At 42.9% G+C, this 20,101-nt stretch overlaps 3 protein-coding genes across 5 annotated transcripts in view; 2 read left to right on the top strand and 1 right to left on the bottom strand.

Annotated features, from left to right (window-relative positions):
• Nucleotides 1–7,707, bottom strand: part of lmbr1l (limb development membrane protein 1-like) — a 37,119-nt gene extending 29,412 nt beyond the window's left edge. The window contains exon 1 of one of the 2 annotated variants that reach the window (XM_064957582.1): nucleotides 7,333–7,707. In XM_064957582.1, coding sequence (XP_064813654.1) covers nucleotides 7,333–7,395 — 63 coding nt within the window. In that variant the 5' untranslated portion in view covers nucleotides 7,396–7,707. The remainder of the gene's footprint in view (nucleotides 1–7,332) is intronic. The other variant, XM_064957583.1, reaches the window with a different exon arrangement.
• A 425-nt stretch (nucleotides 7,708–8,132) lies between these two features.
• On the top strand, nucleotides 8,133–13,008 carry dnajc22 (DnaJ (Hsp40) homolog, subfamily C, member 22). 2 transcript variants are annotated; one of them, XM_064957593.1, is made up of 5 exons: nucleotides 8,133–8,232; nucleotides 10,224–10,860; nucleotides 11,375–11,561; nucleotides 11,936–12,041; nucleotides 12,287–13,008. In XM_064957593.1, the coding sequence occupies exons 2-5, from the start codon at nucleotides 10,302–10,304 to the stop codon at nucleotides 12,473–12,475; spliced, it is 1,041 nt and encodes a 346-aa protein (XP_064813665.1). In that variant the 5' UTR covers nucleotides 8,133–8,232; nucleotides 10,224–10,301; the 3' UTR covers nucleotides 12,476–13,008. The 2 variants fall into 2 exon arrangements, with proteins under 2 accessions (XP_064813665.1, XP_064813666.1); XM_064957594.1 differs by having other exon boundaries at nucleotides 8,160–8,232; nucleotides 10,261–10,860.
• Nucleotides 13,009–14,364: 1,356 nt separating this feature from the next.
• On the top strand, nucleotides 14,365–19,134 carry LOC135528474 (zinc finger protein Eos-like). The gene is made up of 8 exons (XM_064957581.1): nucleotides 14,365–14,492; nucleotides 14,641–14,695; nucleotides 14,927–15,037; nucleotides 15,822–16,100; nucleotides 16,257–16,424; nucleotides 17,361–17,519; nucleotides 17,737–17,874; nucleotides 18,001–19,134. Exons 1-8 carry the CDS (start codon nucleotides 14,490–14,492, stop codon nucleotides 18,945–18,947), a joined length of 1,860 nt encoding a protein of 619 aa, XP_064813653.1. The 5' UTR covers nucleotides 14,365–14,489; the 3' UTR covers nucleotides 18,948–19,134.
• Nucleotides 19,135–20,101: the final 967 nt, after the last annotated feature.

The following is a 20,101-nucleotide window of genomic DNA, read 5'->3' as shown; positions in this document are numbered from 1 at the left end:
GTAGCATCTCACAGGGAAGTGAACATGCTGAAGCCAAGTGTCAACATGTCAGGTAAATTCAATACAGCACAAACATTACATTATATAACCAAGGCTTTGGAAGAGGAAGCATAGGTTAGCTCATGGCTAAGATGGCGCCTCGCCTTGAGCTCCGATAAACCGTCGCCCGAACCTAAGCTCTTGAGAAGCCAAGGGCCCCCCCTTTAGGTTCTCAGCAGAAGGTACGGAACACAGCTGGCTTCATGTGAACTACAATCCCAACGCTTCATTAAACATTTTGAAAATGTAATAATCCACGCTTGCAGTTTAGGAAACCTTTGGAATAACTTTCATACCAGCGAGAAATAATATTCAAAATACAAAAGATACTTATTGTACGCAGATTAGCAAAGTTGCACCCGGCTGTCTCACAGCCTCTAGCAGAGGTACGACATCCTCTCGCATTTCCATCGGACCAAAAATGTAGCATTAATTACCATAAACACGTTTAGCGTCACCAGCTTTAATATTGCAGCTAGAGTGTAGCTTCCAGCAATGTCATTGTCTGCATCACATCCAATCCCCCATATTTATTTTTGAATGGGACCCTTGGCAATAGGGCTTGGTGTTAAGACCTTTGAATGCATGCATTGGCCCCAGGGGGAAAAAAAGAGAAGGGCCACAGATGCAAGAAAGGGCTCCTTCTTGGGTCACCCTTCTGTGTCTCAGCTAGCCCTTGATAATGGCTCTCAGGACCATTATATTACACACAAGTCATTGCAAGAAACAGTCTTCTGTGGGTGCGGGGGGAATTTGGAAGCATAAGAACCTTACCTTTCATAACGGTGAGAAACAAAAAAAATTAAACATAAAGGCTAAAATGATATACACCTTTATAGGGTTCCCACATGGCCATATTTCCATGTTACAGCACTTGTTAATGGGAAACAGACAGAAGATAGTGGACTACCTGGGCTATAAGCTATCTGCGTCGCCGTACACGTGTGTATACTGAAGAAGCCACAAACATGCTGTCATTGTTTTTTTGCCATGTCAAAATTGATAATTGTCTTATGATGCATGCATTTGGAATGTTGCTAAAATGAACTACTGTGGCAAAGACACCATAGGTGCGTCTCTCCACTTGCGCTCTCCAAACTAACGCCAGTGGAGAGTGCTTTGCTTGCTTTCACACGTTTAAAATGCATAGTGGATTCGGAAAGTATTCAGACCCCTTAACTTTCTCCACATTTTGTTAGGTTACAGCTTATTCTAAAATTGAGCAAATTGTCCCCTCCCCTCAATCTATACACAATACACCATAATGACAAAGCAACAACTGAAATATTACATTTACATAATTATTCAGATCCTTTACTCAGTACTTTGTTGAAGCATCTTTGGCAGCAATTACAGCCTCAAATCTTCTTGGGTATGACATGACAAGCTTCGCACACCCGTTTTGGGGAGTTTCTCCCATTCTCCTCTGCAGTTCCTCTCAAGCTGTGTCAGGTTGGATGTGGAGCGTCGCTGCACAGCCATTTTCAGGTCTCTCCAGAGATGTTCGATCGGATTCAAGTCAGGCTGGGCCACTGAAGGACATTCAGAGACTCGTCCCAAAGCCACTCTGGCATTGTCTTGGCTGTGCGCGGAGGGTCGTTGTCCTATTGGAAGGTGCACCTTAGCCCCAGTCGAAGATCCCAAGCAGGTTTACAACAAGGATCTCTAATTTGCTCCTTTCATCTTTCCCCTCGATCCTGACTAGTCTTCAGCAGCAAGGACTGGGAAAACATCCCCACAGCATGATGCTACCACCACGCTTCAGGTTTGCCAGGTTTCCTCCAGATGTGATGCTTGGTATGTAAATGTAAATGTATTTAGGCTAAAGGAGTAAAATCTTGGTTTCATTAGACCAGAGAATCTTGTTTCTTATGATCTGAGTCATTTAGGTGCCTTATGACAGCCCGCTTGGAGTTTGCCAAATGCCTGTTACTGAGCAGTGGCTTCCGTTTGGCCACTCTTCCATATAGGCCTGATAGACAACCATCTCTGCAGCACTCCACCTTTCTTGAATGTCCTCCCATCTCCACAGAGGAACTCCAGAGCGCGGTCAGTGCTTACATGTGTTTACATCCCTGTTAGTGAGCATTTATCCTATGCCAAGATAATCCCATCCACCTGACAGGTCTGGGGAGGGGGGGGGGGGGCTACCTACCCACATGAAATCCATAGATGGGACCTAATGAAATTACTTCAATTGACCGATTTCCTTACATGAACTGTAACTCCGTAAAATCTTTGAAATTGTCTGTTGCATTTATATTTGTTCAGTATATCTAATCCTACAATAATTTCTTGCAGTTCAGTCCAAAATCTGCAGTGTGTGTGTATTTATGTGCATGCGTTTTGGATGCGAGTGTGGAAGGGGTACCTGTACCAGACAGGGGAGACAGACCCGGGCAGATGGGGAACAGATCACTGGGTGGGATCCAAACAGCAGTGCAACAGACAACGGGAGTAGGAGTAATACCCACCCGGGAGAAGCTTTTGTCGAGAGTAGAGGGGGCGTTCAAACTTACCAGACCGGTGCTGCAAAAAGCTGAACGAAAAACATTGGGCGAAGACAAAACCATGACGCCGGTAAATGCGCCAAATTCAAAAGCCAGATCAAACAGCAATTAAAGTAAAGAGCGATAAAGTAAATACTACGTGTCCCAGCAGCATCCTTAGCCAGCAGCTATTTTCCAGCAAACATAGTTTGTCAGACCAAGCCTTTGATACGGAGTAGGGAGGGATGCATTTTCTGATGCTTATTTCCTAATGGTCTGGTGTGGTCACAATTAGAGGTTGACCGATTAAATCGGAATGGCCGATTTCAAGTTTTCATAACAATCAGAAATCTGTATTTTTTACCTTGTCAGCTCGGGGGATTCAATCTTGCAACCTTACAGTTAACTCGTCCAACACTAACCACCTGATTACGTTGCACTTCACGAGGAGTCTGCCTGTCACGCGAATGCAGTAAGCCAAGGTAAGTAGCTAGCTAGCATTAGACTTCTCATTAAAAAAAAAATCATAATCACTAGTTAACTACACATGGTTGATGATATTACTAGTTTATCTAGCGTGTCCTGCGTTGCATATAATCAATGCGGTGCGTATCGTTGCTCCAATGTGTACCTAACCATAAACATCAATGCCTTTCTTAAAATCATTACACTGAAGTATATATTTTTAAACCTGCATATTTAGCTAAAAAAAAATCCAGGTTGGCAGGCAATATTAAACAGTTGAAATTGTATCACTTCTCTTGCGTTCATTGCACACACACACACACACACACACACACAACAGTTTGGGCCGCCTAATTTGCCAGAATTTTACGTAATCATGACATAACATTGAAGGTTGCGCAATGTAACAGGAATATTTAGACTTATGGATGCCACCCGTTAGATAAAATACGGAACGGTTCAGTATTTCACTGAAAGAATAAACGTCTTGTTTCCGAGATGATAGTTTCCGGATTCGACCATATTAATGACCCAAGGCTCATATATCTGTGTGTTATCATGTTATAACTAAGTCTATGATTTGATAGAGCAGTCTGACTGAGCGATGGTAGGCACCAGCAGGCTCGTAAGCATTCATTCAAACACGTTTGTGCGTTTGCCATCAGCTGTTTATGACTTCAAACCTATCAACCAACACTGGCAATACTAAAGTGCCTATAAGAACATCCAATAGTCAAAGGTTAATGAAATAGAAATGGTAGAGAGAGAAATAGTCCGATAATTCCAATAACTACAACCTAAAACGTCTTACCTGGGAATATTGAAGACTCGTGTTAAAAGGAACCACCAGCTTTATGTTCTCATGTTTTGAGCAAGGAGCTTTCTTAAATGGCACATATCGCACTTTAACTTTCTTCTCCAAGACTTTGTTTTTGCATTATTTAAACAAAATTGAACATGTTTCATTATTTATTTGAGGCTAAATTGATTTTATTGATTCATTATATTAAGTTAAAAAGTGTTCATTCAGTATTGTTGTAATTGTCATTATTACTAATTTAAAAAAATATCTATATTTTTATATTTATTTTAAATCAGCCAATTAAAATCGGTATCGGCGTTGAAAAAAAAATCATAATCGGTCGACCTCTAGTCACAATAAAACAATCCATAGCCTTCGAAGTGCACGCTCAGAAAAGCACAGAGCTAAGATAGCTGGGATGGTGTAAATAAAACAAGGCTTCATTACTCACCACAATGGATATTCAAATCAAATGTTATTTGTCACATGCGCCAAATACAACAGATGTAGGCCTTACAGTGAAATGCTTACTTACAAGCCCCTAACCAACAATTTAGTTAAGAAAAAACCTCCAAAAATAAGAAATAAAGTAACAATTAAAGAGCAGCAGTAAAATAACAATAGCGAGGCTTTATACAGGGGGTACCGGTACAGAGTCAATCATTTATATACATGTGGGTAGAGTTAATGACTAGGGTCTGACCATTTTTAGGGCCTTCCTCTGACACCGCCTGGTATAGGACCTGGATGGCAGGAAACTTGGCCCCAGTAATGTACTGGGCTGTACGCACTATCCTCTGTAGTGCCTTGCGGTCGGAGGCCGTCAGGATTGCTCTCGATTGTGCAGCTGTAGAAACTTGAGGATCTGAGGACCCATGCCAAATCTTTTCAGTCTCCTGAGGGGGAATAGATTTTGTCGTGCCCTCTTCACAACTGTCTTGGTGTGATTGGACCATGTTAATTTGTTGGTGATGTGGACGCCAAGGAACTTGAAGCTCTCAACCTGCTCCACTACAGCCCCATCAATGAGAATGGGGGCGTGCTCGGTCCTCCTTTCCTGTTGTCCACAATCTCCTTAGTCTTTGGGGCGGCAGGTAGTCTAGTGGTTAAAGCGTTGGGTCAGTAACCGCAAGGTTGCTAGATCAAAACCCTGAGCTGACAAGGTAAAAATCTGTCGTTCTGCCCCTGAACAAGAGAGTTAACCCACTGTTCCTAGGCGGTCATTGTAAATAAGAACAAATTCTTAACTGACTTGCCTAGTTAAATAAAGGTTAAATTTTTTTTAAATTAAAATGTATAGTCTTGATCACGAGCCTCAGCTGGTTTTGCTCTTGCTGATCAAAAACTTGTTAGCACAGCCATTGGTTAGGCAGCACACTATGTAAGCCTACAGTGGCAGTTCAGGAGTCAAAGAAAATGGCAGAAAGCACAGGCCTACCCATCGTTACTTAAAGATTTAAGAAAATAAAACAGATCCTATTATATAAAGTGATCGATAACTTTGCTGTTTCACAATGCTTTGTGCTTCAAAAAAAGCTGTTTAATATCCGGGAAAGACACGACTATGATGCATATGGGGATATTAATGTTTGGTTTCTTTGACATTCAGAGACAGCTACAACCATCTATAGCAGAGGAGACAGAAAATGTACTTTGCTTGGGAAGAAATATAATTCTGTCACCATCAATTGACTATTCACTTTCTGTACAATATAAGATGTTCAAACACAGACAGCATTTAGGTGATACACGTGTAATCTTCTCTCATTGGGTTACGCCGCGGAAGAGTAGCCAGCAGTTAAAGCTTAAATGTCGGTAAGCATACTGTGTCGGGGGTGGAAATGTAGGCCAAACTTTTGAAAGTACCATGCTCAGATTCCCAATGATGTCTCAGGTGTAATTATTTGCAAACAGGGACAATTTCATTACAAACAAGACACTGATTTGGCATTGGAGAAATATGCTTCTATGAACACACAGGCCTATCTCTGTCCATTCTTGGCCTGCAATTTCAGTCATTTGTGTGGCATTAAAAAAAGATTATGCTTATATGTAAAATGACATAGAATTGCAATAAATGTTGATTACATTTATCCTCAGACCTGCAAATACAATGATAGATTTCTGCAATGCTTTTACTATAAAGGAGATCTTTACACCCCTACTCTTGTCCACGATGGTCTGCAAACCCACAACCATCAGAATTCCTGCGTTGCCATGTAGCCTAATGCTTGCAGGACAGAGAACAGCTTCTAGAACTGCACATCCAAGGCTCTGGTCTGTTCAAGAAGTGGGGGTAAACGGTAGACATGTTCTCTGCTATCCACTTTGTTTTAATTATTTTGGGTATAGGGGAGGGTCATTTGTTGTTGTTTTTTCAAGCACTCAGGGATGGTATGGTAAGTGCTATCCATTGTCATTTCAGGGAGGTCCAATTTTCTCAACGGAACCCTTATTATAAATATGTTGTAGACAAAATAATATAAAGGGCAGTCTGGTAGCCTCAATAAAATAGACAAAGCTTTGTCGTTGAGCAAGTTGTTACATGCATCAAATTATTATTTTTTTGGCTTAAGATTGAAAAAAACTTGCGACTCGACTCGTTCTTAGAATGTGACGCGAATAATGGTGACTAACTCCCAACTTGGTGTACAGTAAGTGTACATTAGTGAAATTATGTTTTTATATGATATGTAAGTAGAGGGATTTATGTTTCTAGAACCGTACCGCAATTGAAAAACAATTCACGTTTAGATGGAGAATTTGGATGTTTTGTCTTCCAGAGCCAAAAATCGCCCTTTAAACAGAACACGTAAGGTGCTTTGACTAACTTAGGCTCTTTAGTCCAATATTGGGCTATGCCTCAGCTACATTACTAGATAATGACCAGCTGGAGGCACACACACACAGTACCAGCTGTAGGGTCCCCCGCAATAACATATGACTACAGTTATTATAAAATACTTCTTGAGTTAATTAAAGCCTATAAGCATTTAGTTTTAAATATACTTCAGTATCAAAAGTAAACGTATACATTTGTAATTCTTTATATTAAGCAAATCAGACGGCACAATTGTCTTGTTTTAAAAGATTTACGTTTAGCCAGGGGTACAAACAGAATTTACGAAGCATTTATGTTTCGTGAGTCCGCCAGATATCAGACAGTAGGGATGACCAGAGATGTTATCTTGATAATGTGCGTGGATATGACCATTTTCCTGTCCTAAGCATTCAAAATCTAACGAGTACTTCTGGGTGTCAGGGAAAATCTATGGAGTATAAAGTACATCATTTTCGTCAGGAATGTAGTAAAGTAAAAGTTAGCAAAAATATAAATAGTAAAGTAGCCTACGGAATACAGATACACCCCCACAAAAAAAAAAAAAATCAGTATGTGTACTTCAGTAGTTAACACCACTGCATCAATGGCATGGTTTTCATTGAACACACACAATAGTTACAAATATTTCCACAATGTAGTTAGCACGGATGAACATCTCGCTGAAATGCTTTTATATGAGGTTTAAAGTTACTTACAAACGTCTCTCGCACTCTGTTGTGGAAAAGCTGCTCTCTAACCGACACGTCGTCTACTTCCATCCTACGAAACCATAACGCATGGGTTAAAATATCATAAAACGTGGCTAAAAGCGCCGTGACCGGGGGATAAAACAACAAAACATCTCTCGCCGGTTAGAACATTGTGGCAAGCTACCTACATTTGTCCTACACTAATGGCAAAACTACGGTCATGTACCCCTGTTTCAACTCCACTAGCAAGCATCACGGTCCTCAGTGCGTTTTAAGCATATGGGGCGGGCCGTGGGCAGGGGTGGAGAAAGGGGAGAGCGGTCCAGGAGAGTGGTTAGATGTATTTTCTTGCTGACATTTTGTTCAAGATTCGAATTTACAGTTCCATTTATGACAGTAGATTAGAACACAGCTAATTCCAAACACAACATGGTGGCGGTGGGGGGGACCGCACCTCTCCAATTAAATGTAAAAATCTGGTATTGATTGGTTGAATATTTCCCTAGGGTATATTGTGATTGGCAGATGAGACTTCGCTGTGAGCTGATTGGTCCAAGCATCGTTTCATGCAAATTGAACACAGTGTGACCCTGATATTTTTGTCAAAGTATTTTACTAGAATAAAATAATACATTTCTGAAGCATAATATTGACAGGAACATGCATGTACACACATTTATTTACTTTCCACCACTATTAAAACATTGAAAGTATTCTGTCCCAAATTACCATATTTACGCCTGTTTTATCATTGCAGTTATCCAGGAAGTGTGAATCAAGTTTATTGTGCCTATTCAGGGCCCAGAAGGCCTATCAACTTCATTGTCACCATCCAAAGTCCATTACTGATGCAATAACAATCTCTAAACCACGGAAGAATTTGTACTGCCAAGATTGATTTGTGTCGTAAGTTTGTATCTTTTACAAAATAACTCAAAATCATATTTATGTAAGTCTAATCAATGGTACATTCTGTGGTCTATCAACAGTAAATTCATAGAGAATTTGATATACTGCAGTGATTCATTTTGTTCAATGAAAACGGCATATTCTTGTTCTTATCAGTCCAGCTTTGTTATCATGTTATGGATCGGTAGCACCCAAAGTGTACTGTTTTTACTGTTTATAAAAATAGTGTGTATTATTGATCTTTTATCTCTTATTCTGTCCCTTCGTTCTTCCCATTCCTAAACATTAACAAATGTTCAGAGAGCTACACTGAACAAAAATATAAACGCAACATGTAGTGTTGGTCCCATGTTTCATGAGCTGAAGTAAAAGATCCCAGAAATGTTCCGTACGCACAAAAAGCTTATTTCTCAAAAATGTTGTGCACAAATTTGTTTATATCACTGTTAGTGAGCATTTCTCCTTTGCCAAGATAATCCATCCACCTGACAGGTGTGGCATAACAATAATCTGATTAAACAGCATGCTCATTACACATGTGCACCTTTTGCAGGGAACAATAAATGGCCAAACTAAAATGTGCCGTTTTGTCACACGACACAATGCCACAGTTTTGAGGGAGTGTGCAATTGACTGCAGGAATTTCCAGCAGAGCTGTTGCCAGAGAATTGAGTGTTCATTTTCCTACAATAAGCCGCCTCCAACGTCGTTTGAGAGAATTTGGCAGTACATCCAACCGGCCTTACAACCGCAGACCATGTGTAACCATGACAACCCAGGATCTCCACATCTGGCTTCTTCTTCGTCTGAGACCAGTCACCCAGATAGCTGATGAAACTGTGGTTTTGCAGAACCAAATCATTTTTGCACAAACTGTCAGAAACCGTCTCAGGGAAGCTCATCTGTGGGCTCGTCGTCCGCACCAGGGTCTTGACCTGACTGTAGTTCGGCGTCGTAACTGACTTCAGTGGGCAAATTCTCACCTTCGATGGCCACTGGCACTCTGGAAAGTGTGCTCTTCACGGATGAATCCCGGTTTCAACTGGACCGGGCAGATGGCAGACAGCGTAATGTGTACTGCATCGTGTGGGGGAGCGGTTTGCTGATGTCAATGTTGTGAACAGATTGCCCCATGGTGGCGGTGGGTTATGGTATGGGCAGACATAAACTACGGACAGCAAACATAATTGGATTTTATCAATGCAAATTCAAATGCAGAGAGATACCGTGACGAGATCCTGAGGCCCATTGTCGTGCCATTCATCCGTCGCCATCACCTCATGTTTCAGCATGATAATTCACGGCCCCATGTCGCAAGGATCTGTACACAATTCCTGGAAACTGAAAATATCCCAGTTCTTCCATGGCCTGCATATTCACCAGACATGTCACCCATTGAGCATGTTTGGGATGCTCTGGATCGACGTGTACAACAGTGTGTTCCAGTTCCCGCCAATATTATGCAACTTCGCACAACCATTGAAGAGGAGTGGGACGACATTCCACAGGCCACAATCAACAGTCGGATCAACTCTATGCGAAGGAGATGTCTCGCGCTGCATGAGGCAAATGGTGGTCACGCCAGATATTGACTGGTTTTCTGATCCACACCCCTACATTTTTTGAAGGTGTCTTTGACTAACAGATGCATATCTGTATTCCTGGTCATGTGAAAACCATAGATTAGGGCCTAATGAATTTATTTCAATTGACCGATTTCCTTATATGAACTGTAAGACAGTAAAATCTTTGAAATTGTTGCATGTTATGTTTGTATGTTTGTTCAGTGCTAATTACATAATTAGGCTATGATAACAGTTACATAGTTACAATGTGTGTCATATTTATTTCCTTCAATGAAGACGTGTATGTATTTCCCTGAATGCTGTGTATGTTCTCGTATGTCATCGTTTTTGCTCATTACTTTCAGCATGTGACTGAGTTAACCTTCTTTCATAAATAACCAACTTTTTGCTTATGAAACGCAGACTCTCGTCTTCAAGGATGACTGTTTTTCTTCTATAGTCCAAACGTTGATCCACTGAGATCCTATCCATCCTATCATCATGACGAAAAGTGTGACTGTCACCTATGCCTTATGGGCAATGGGTGGACCGTTGGGCCTTCATCACCTGTACTTAGGGAGAGACAGCCATGCCCTGCTATGGATGCTAACCCTTGGGGGCTTTGGAGTTGGCTGGGCCAGAGAGTTCTTTCGTATCCCTGCATATGTGGGAGAAGCCAACCGGGAGACAGTAGGAGGGTTAAGAGATAGCAAAAGGCACCCTATAGCAAGACCTCCACCTGTGAGCGTTGCCAGATTTGCTGGTCAGATTTCCGTAGGGATCTATTTCGGAACGGTGGCACTGATCGGCCTGAACTCACTGAGTTTCTTCTACCTGATTGTACTGCCACTGTGTGTGGGCGCCGGGGTCCACCTGGTTTCCAGTGTGGGAGAGCAGACAACTGACCTACACAAGACCCTCATCGCCTGTGTCATCACCTCCCCTATCTTCTATGGCAGCACCATCTCCCCTCTGCCCATCAGTATCGCTGCCAGTGTCACAGCGTCACAGCACCGCAGGTTCAAAACCCATCCATCTTCTGGGAGTCAACAAGAACTGGGTATGTAGACCATGGCCCATGATTTGAAATCTCCAACCAAATATGTTCCACTATTACAATAGGCCAAAGTCCACCCAAACCTGCCTATGATGGCCTTTTACAGCAAGTACTATCTATAAAGTAGGGGCGGCAGGTAGCCTAGTGGTTAGAGCGTTGGACTAGTAACCGAGCTCCCTGAGCTGACAAGGTAAAAATCTGACCCTGAACAAGGCAGTTAACCCACTGTTCCGTGGCCGTCATTGTAAATAAGAATTTGTTCTGAACTGACTTGCCTAGTTACATTTTTTTTTATAAAAAAATTGACGTTGCTGGCCCTGGAGGCCATTACTACAGAAGACATGCAGATACTGTTGCTATATCTATAGAGTAGTAGAAAATATTGTCCTTCCTATGTTTTCAGTCATAAAAAAAACACAATTTTCTCTTGGTGTCTAACGCTGAATCAACAATTCTCCTCCTTGTTAGTAACATCGTGTTACTTGTATCCATATGTGTCTCTTCCTGTTGTCTATAGGTCCTCGTCTCTACCGTCTGGCCCTCGTCTGGCTTGCATTCTCAGCTCCACTGGGATACAGTATCTTCCACAACACCACAGCCACTCTCTACTACCTGTCTGACTGTGTGGCAGCCCTGCTGGACATGTTCTGGTTCTTTCCCTGGCTCCGCTCGGTGGTGGAGTATTTCCTGCTGCTACCCTACAGGTACAACCATAACTAGAAACAAACAAACAAACATACAAACAATCAAATATAACTTTAAGAAGTTGCTGAATTTATCTTTTTAGGGATAGGATTTTGTTCTTGTTTATGTTTGAGTATGAACCCAGGAAGATTAGTCCTGAGGCTGGTGGGAGGAGCTATAGGAGGACTGGCTCATTGTAATGGCTATAATGGGATATATAGAATTGAGTCAAACGTGGTTTCCATATGTTTGATGTGTTTGATACCTTTTCATTAATTCCATTCCAGCCATTACAATGATCCCGTCCTCCTATAGCTCCCCCCACCAGCCTCCTCTGGTTCGATGTATAATGTGTATCTTTCAAACCTAAACTGAACTAAACTAAAACTAATAGGATACTGGGTGCTTTCACGGGCTGGGGCCCCTCGGAGGAGAGCTGGAGGAAGGTTTTGGAGATCCTGCTCACAGAGCGCAGTCAGAGGGAGAGAGAGGCACTGCAAGTGAGTATGACTGTGTAACATTGAAACATTGAGCTATAGCAGAGGGGTCGATACCATTGATGTTGCTGCCCCTGGGGTAGTTACCATAGCAATATCCAATCGATGTGGCTGCCTCTGGTGCGGTTACAACAGCAATAATGCAGTCAAATCCTATTGATGCTGCTGGTTGGCTCGATTTTCTGTATTTCAATGAGCATGCCCTACTATGCCTGCCCCATGCTGTACAGGTCTGTGTTGTGTTTCAGATGTTGTCAGTGAATAAGGAGGCTTCTATGGATGAGATAACACATAGCTACAGAGAGCTGGTGAAGGTGTGGCACCCAGACCACAACCCTGGCAGCAAGATGGAAGAGGCACAGAAGATGTTTATACAGATCCAAGAAGCCTATGAGACTCTGCTCAGAGGACAGAAGCCTTTGCATCGAAATAAATGATTTCCCTGCTCGACCCGTCAACCCAAATGCCAATGACGTGGCACGGACTTGGTCGTCCGCTCACAGGATCAATTGTCATAATGTGTTTTATCCAAGCCAAGAAGGGATACTTTCTAGATGCAGATTACATTTTGTCGTAGCCAGGTTGCTCTCTTTTTTTTTTATGATATGTATTTTATTTTCTCAGACAAACATGTCACACAGGTTCTTATAACAGGATTACAGCAGCATAGCAATATTGTAAACAATTTCAAGCTGTTAGACAGCTGTACATTGGGGTTGATGTTAAAACATATGTTCTGTATACAACTTCTTGATAATAGTGACTCCAATATTATGGCTGCTCTCTTATAATGACAAAAAATAAATTGCTGCCATCTTGTGGTGAATTGTAGAACGCCAACTATAATGACTGTCAATTAATATAATAAAAAATGCTCTCTAGACCAGTACCCAAACATCACACCTTTCTGATTTAAAATATGTACTTTTTGGTGCCTCAATAAATCTGCTGTTTTCCACATCTTTATTAATTAGCTTGTGCATCGATGTTTTCGGCAATCACTGGCTACTGATCAGGTTATAGTCGTCTTCCCTAGAAGTTGCATGTTTCAACTAATGGTTGCGTGCCACGTCATCGACTGTGCAGTCGGGCACCAAATTGCTATAACTTTTGATGTTGTTAGCCAGTGGGTAAAACCTATCCAGGCGTTGTAAGACCTGGTATGCGTCAGCAACGCCTGGGCAGAGGAACGCGCCCAATCTGTTGTAGGCTATTCGGCCTGTATGCCAGCGGTCAGTGCTATCCGTGTTCCTTGGGACGTCCCTACCCTATAAACCATAACTCTTACCCATTTTACGTTTCAACTTCAATGGTTTATGGACGTCCCAAGGATCCCGGATTGCATCGGGCCCAATATGGGCCCGGAAGTTGTCAGGTAAAATTTATATCCGGAGATGCTGCCGTCGCCAGAGACAACAAACAGATATTCTGACATTTAAAAACGACAACAATAGTCGTTCGTCAGGTAAGGAAGAGGGTGATGCACTTGTTAACAACAGCGTTTAGTCAAAGAAAGTGACATTTTAGCATGGATATGTTTCGGGCTAGTTCAGGTGGACAGCATTTACGTCGGGTGGTGGGTGCCATAGCAACGTCTCAGAAGAAACATTATTCCGCTAGTTTGACTGACATGTCATTTTCGGGTGACAGCTGCATCAATCGGGGAAGTGCCCATCTAAATGGCATTTGTGTTGACTTTTAATGCTTGTTTGCACCAATATTTATTTATCGCGTCCTTATTAACCTGTCACGTTCCATCATCAACTTGTTCCATCAAAGCCAGCACAGTGACATGGCAACACGAAACGAATGTCAGGGGTATATTCATTCCGCCGATTCTGTTAAAAAACGTTTCTTAAACGGAACGAAAAGGGGAGGGACCTACTTGAATTTGTCCAACAGAAACTCTCGTTTTGCTCGGTTTGGATCTAAAGAGTTAACGGTTTCCATAATGAATTCACCCAATGAATATCTTCTATTAATATGATTGGCGCACCCGCGGTACCAAAGGCTGGGGGGTAGACCTTCCATCCTCTTGCTGATGGATGGATAGCTTTATATTGGCCCCACTAGGATCACTCAGTAACCAAAATGTTACATTTGGGTTTGATTAGAAGATCCATGTAACATTTAAAATACATGAAAATAATACAATGCTATGATTGGTTTACTTATCATGATGATAAACCATAGAAATGTGATAAAACATGTACTCCACATTTCCTGGGTATGTGGTGGAGGAGGGAGGAGAGTTCAAGTGTCACACTTCAGCACTGACTATAAATGTTGAACTTCTGTGCATTTCCTGGCAACTGAGTATAGGTGATCTAGATAGACTAGAGAAAATTGCCAGTTAGACAGACAATACAAACTTGTGTCAAACAATCTATTACTGCATTTACTGCAGTCAGATATTTGAAAAAGAAAGCTGCCATAAAGAATAGATTTAACATGGTGAGCATCATACAATTGTACCCAAAATGGCATCAATTTGAATGACAAGTGAGCATGCTCAAGATGAACGATTGTTGTATGCTAGAATATCTCATGAGTGGGACCACATCATTGCTCTGACTTGTCTGTTTTTCTCTCTGTGCCATAGTCAGCTGGTGAGAGAATGAATGCTGATGACTGCAATGGATTTTCACATATGTCAGGTATGGAAAAAACAGTGGGTGTTTCTTGTTCTACCAAGTCTTATTCCAAAAATTATTTTTTAGAAGTAACACAATCCGTCTAATTATATTTAGGCCTGGTTCAATACATGAAATACAAGTGCATACTGTGTGTGTGTGTGTGTGTGTGTGTGTGTGTGTGTGTGTGTGTGTGTGTGTGTGTGTGTGTGTGTGTGTGTGTGTGTGTGTGTGTGTACGTACGTGTCTTCACAGGCAGTGGAGGAGAATCGGCAAAGGAGCGAGGTGATTTCTGTGGAGGTCTGAGGGTTCCAACATTGACCACTCCAAACTGTAAACAGTCCTCTCCAAACAGATCTCTTAGTGGTCAGTCATCGCTATACACTGAGTGAACAAAACATTAATAACACCTTCCTAGTATTGAGTGGCAACCCCTCCCCCCTTTTGCCTTCAGAACAGCCTCAATTCATCGGGGCATGGACTCTACAAGGTGTCAAAAGTGTTCCACAGGGATGCTGGCCCATGTTGACTCCAATGCTTCCCACAGTTGTGTCAAGTTGGCTGGATGTTCTTTGGGTGGTGGACCATTTTTGATACACAAGGGAAACAGTTGAGTGTGAAAAACCCAGCAGCGTTGCAGTTCTTCACAAACGGGTGTACTACTACCGTAACCCATTCAAAGGCACTTAAATATTTTGTCTTGCTCATTCAACCTCTGAATGGCACACACACACTCCATGTCTCAATTGTCTCAAGGCTTAAAAATCCTTCTTTAACCTGTCTCCTCCCCTTAATCTACACTGATTGAAGTGAATTGAAGTAACATCAATAAGGGATGATAGTTTTCACCTGGATCCACCTGGTCAATCTATGTCATTGAAAGAGCAGGTGTTCTTAATGTTTTGTATACTCAATGTTTGTCTCCTATCCATGATCTCGGTAACCTAATTGACTGTACTGTATTTAATATATTACATGCAAAACTGACTGAAAGAACACTGGCAGTTATCTCCCTTGAGGAATTATTTCCATATGATACATTTTTATTGGTATTTCAATATATAAAGATTTACTTCGGTGCAATTTAAGAAATACGTTTCCGTATGCTAAGCTCTGATGATTATTGACAAAGCGTCTCCACTTTCCTTAGTGAGCACCATTAAGGTAGAACTCTACAGTGACAATGAGTCTGCAGGTTCTCCACAGCCAGAGAGAAGAGATGGAGAGAGGGATGATGACAGAGGGGACAAGACAGAAGAGGGGAGTGGGTTATGGGGAGGACCAGGAAAGGGTTACGGGGAGCTGGCCAGTCCTCAGCCTGCATCTGCCGGTCCCATCCGACTGCCCAATTGTAAGCTCCAATGTGACGTGTGTGGAATGGTCTGCATCGGGCCCAATGTACTAACAGTGCACAAACGCAGCCACACAGGTGAGGATGGATAGACTGCAGGTTAGACCTCATAGACCACACTCCTTTGGCTTAGCTGTAAAAATGGTGATTCGATATGGACCGACTACCTCGCTACAACTTGGTAGTATTGACATGAATAACGAGGTGTGTGTGTGTGTGTGTGTACTTTGTCAGGTGAGCGTCCATTCCAGTGTAACCAGTGTGGAGCCTCCTTCACCCAGAAAGGGAACCTGCTGCGCCACACAAAGCTGCACTCCGGAGAGAAACCCTTTAAATGTCCCTTCTGTAACTACGCCTGTCGCCGCCGGGACGCACTCTCTGGACACATCCGCACACACACTGGTAAGACACAGTAGCCTGCATTCTAATGTCAAGCCAGGAAACTGGTGAGACCATTTGGGCTCTAAGTGGGACCAGATGGGGAATAGTGCCTCTACCAGCCTCAGTCCCATTGTGTTGTAACAAGGTATTAGCTCACTATGTAATGCAAGAGTATTGTAATACCATCAATTCTTCAATATTAGGTGTCTGCACTTCATACTACATTTCTATCATATTGCATCTAGAAAAAGTACAAATCTATAGCACAATGCAAGTGATTGCATTAGAAAAGTCAATTTAGCACTAGAGTGGGGCTCAGAGGAAATAGATAACTATTGTCTTTACAGGAATGTAAGTTACCACATGTGCAAGAAATGACATTTAAAAGTATTCAAAACAGGATGTCCTGTTGGTGTTTTTCAATTTAATGTAGACATGCATTCAACAGTTGTTGATAGAGACAGGCAGGCCCTGGTGGGTCTCTGCCTTACTGTTCTGAACAAATAGGTTCATTTTCGAAGAAAGCAAACTTGCACAACGTCGGATTTCGGTGAAATGACGTCAGTTTCTCCGACTGCTTGGTAAGGTGGAACGTTGCGGTGGAAAGTTGAGTGTTTTTTAACGTCATAGGCGTCGAACAGAGAACAACTTCGGGAATTCACGGAGAAGGGGGAGTACATAGTGTAACGACTAGGTCATGAACTAGTACTGAATGATTGAATAAAACTCTAATTATGCACAACTACATGTATCTTTTTATTTGACTTACTTGCAGGAATAACTAACTTCCCTAGGAAACAATCAGTAGTTGTGTCATATTTTAATAATAATAATAATATTATTATTATTATTATTATTATTATATTTTGTAGACCTCATTTTACCAAAACAGACCAAAAGAGAAGGATGCATTTACCCATTGATTGACCCATGAATTGCTGTGTTTCTGTGCTGCAGTGCCCTCTCTGACAGTGGGTAAACTTTACAAATGCAGTTACTGTGGTCGTAGCTACAAGCAGCAGAGTACCCTGGAGGAACACCTTGAACGCAGCCACAACTACTTAAAGAGTCTACAGAACCATCAGCCAGCACTCAGCACTGTCCCCACTACACAGGGTAACATACACACACATCGTAATGTGAAATGTACAGGGTAACACACATTGACTCTGTCATCATCCACACGACACAAACATGCTGAAATGCACTTTGCGCCTTCATGTTGTGTTAGTTCAATCTGAGCTCACTGGCCCAGTCAATGTACTGTGACCCAGAAGACTGTTTTTCCAGTATTATGTCAATGTATTTGAACAGTCTCCTGTGTTTTGTGTAGGGGAGGAGTCCCCAGGCATGGAGCTGATCCCTGAGCCAGAGCCTGTCCTCCAGCCGTCCACTGAAAAACAGTCCTCCGTTCACAGGCTGGTCAACAGCGTCACCAAACGAAAGAGGTCCACACCACAGAAGTTTCTGGGTGAGTTTTCTCCTGTTTATATATTTCCATGTTCCTGAAGGTACTGAAGCCCAACATTGCTTTAACATCATGATACAGTCCTATGAACCTGAGGTCGTCAACACTGATGTGTCCTTTTCTTTACAGGAGAAAAGCACATGAGGCTCAACAACCGTGATCTACCTTATGAACTATCACCTGGCCCTGAAGAGGATAAGAATGGGGACCTGCACTCTGACCATGATGGAGAAGCTGGTGCTACAGGGTTAGCAGGGATTGGGGGCAGGTTCCTCCGCAAGTGTGGAGGTGGTGAGGACCCTGGGTCTAAGCCCCCTCAGCTGGCCCTGTCCTACCCTGCCTGCCTGTCCGACTCCAGCCCAGTCATCAGCTCTGTTTACAGCCACCGGACTCCTCTGGGTTCCCAGGTCAATGGTGGAGCTGGAGATGTGGCCGTGTCTGTGGAGCTCGCTGGACGGGAAGCAGACGAGGGACACAAGAACGTTCCCTCAGGTCACAGCAACATCCACAGCCTCACTGTCAGCAACGGCCCCAGCAACGGCCCCAGCAACGGCCCCAGCCACGATTTCAAAGACAAGTCCGACACAGAGAGCACAGCAGAGGAGCAGCAGAGCACCAGGGTTACAGCTCCAACCAGCAACTCCAACAACCCCCACCTCCTCCCTCATCTACATTACCCAACCCCAGGCCTGCTCCGCAGCCGCACCCATCTCCATCCCAACCCCAGCCAGGCCAACGACCCAGACATAGAAAGGGAGAGAGGAGACAGGGCCTGCCCCGTGCCCATCGACACCACCATCCCAACTAGCGTGAAGGGATCGAGGACCCCCGGTTTAGGGTCACCCTCCATCTCCAGGGAGGCTTCTATACAGGTGGTGGACGGGGAGGGGCGAGCGGTGCGGTCATTCCGCTGTGAGCACTGTCGCATGTTCTTCCTGGACCACGTGATGTTCACCATCCACATGGGCTGCCACGGCTTCCGCCAGCCCTTCCAGTGCAACGTCTGTGGGCACCACAGCCAGGGCCGTTACCAGTTCACCTCGCACATCATCCGCGGGGAGCACCAGGTGGGCTGACGAGGGGAGTTAAAGGGGAGATTCGGTCCCATCTTGGCCCTAACCCTTCCCCTTCAATGTTTACACAAATCTGAAGGGTCTGGATTGGGATAATCAGTGTACTGGTGGAGCTTTCTCTGTATTGCCTCCACCTTACAGATCTATTCACATCATTAAGGCCAAGGGTAGAGGTGGAAGCGAATTGGGACTGGCTATGGAGGGAGGGAGGGAGGGAGGGAGGTGTCTGCTGCTTTAAGAAGACATGGGCTCAGGTTTGTTCTGCACCACGTTACACAGAGACAGACACACATTGCCTTAACTGTTACATAGCAGCAAACCGTTAATTTAATTATTTTTTAGAGTACGTGATCATGTGTAAAGGAGATTATGATGAACGTAAAATATCCTGTTTAAGGGCACTTCAATATTTGGGTGACGTGTATCATTTACTGTGGATGGTTACAGATTTCAGGGGTGGAGAAGTAGAGAGTTAATAGGAGCCTTGTAATTCCGGTGCAGATCAGACTCTTGAACCATCCAGTGATCGATAGGAGTTGACTGAGGTGGTCATATGCGATTGAGGATTGCACTTTTAGATTCTTTGCTTAAATGTGATAGTGTGAAGTGAAAATGACTTTTACCTTTGGAGGGTTTTGTTGTCTGAGATTGCTGTAATGCACTGATAAATTATATTGTAAACGCTTTAAATTATGACTTTGTATAAGAATGCTCTGCACACCAGATGAACAGTGTTTTATAGGTTTTTCTTAATGAGACGGGCCATCTACAGAACTGGGTAATGTATTGGTCTTTTCCTCCACTTAAAATGGGTGCTTTACTGACCATATTGTGACTGACAATATGTCATGTCTTGTAATCTCCATCCCAATTTTACAGAGGTGACTCGATGTCAACTTCCACAGAATGTTGTAATTTTGCACTGAATGGTCCAGGAAACGAGGACTACTTTGATGGGTAGACTCCATTTGCACAAATGGAAACTGAATAGTGAGAAAAGCACTTAAAAAATATTTCAGTCTATCGAAGTTTCTCTACTTTTGTATAGTTTTTGTGAATATATGTATGTTGTAGTGTGCGTTTAGCATAGTTTTGGTAGATGTGGTCAGCTATATCCCAAATCTTGTCCAGCCACAGCACAAGCAGCCCATTATTAA

This window comes from Oncorhynchus masou, chromosome 33, assembly GCF_036934945.1.
Source record: "Oncorhynchus masou masou isolate Uvic2021 chromosome 33, UVic_Omas_1.1, whole genome shotgun sequence".
Lineage (NCBI taxonomy): Eukaryota > Metazoa > Chordata > Actinopteri > Salmoniformes > Salmonidae > Oncorhynchus > Oncorhynchus masou.
Note: the sequence above shows the minus strand (reverse complement) of the source record. Positions and strands in the feature narration are given on the sequence as shown.

Coding starts and splice junctions, on each gene's coding strand:
- dnajc22 (XM_064957593.1), top strand. CDS start 10,302: ATGACGAAAAGTGTGACTGTCACCTATGCCTTATGGGCAATGGGTGGA. Junction 10,861..11,374: donor TGGGAGTCAACAAGAACTGG/GTATGTAGACCA, acceptor TGTTGTCTATAG/GTCCTCGTCTCTACCGTCTG. Junction 11,562..11,935: donor TTCCTGCTGCTACCCTACAG/GTACAACCATAA, acceptor TAAAACTAATAG/GATACTGGGTGCTTTCACGG.
- LOC135528474 (XM_064957581.1), top strand. Junction 16,425..17,360: donor ACACATCCGCACACACACTG/GTAAGACACAGT, acceptor TCTGTGCTGCAG/TGCCCTCTCTGACAGTGGGT. Junction 17,875..18,000: donor CACACCACAGAAGTTTCTGG/GTGAGTTTTCTC, acceptor TTTTCTTTACAG/GAGAAAAGCACATGAGGCTC.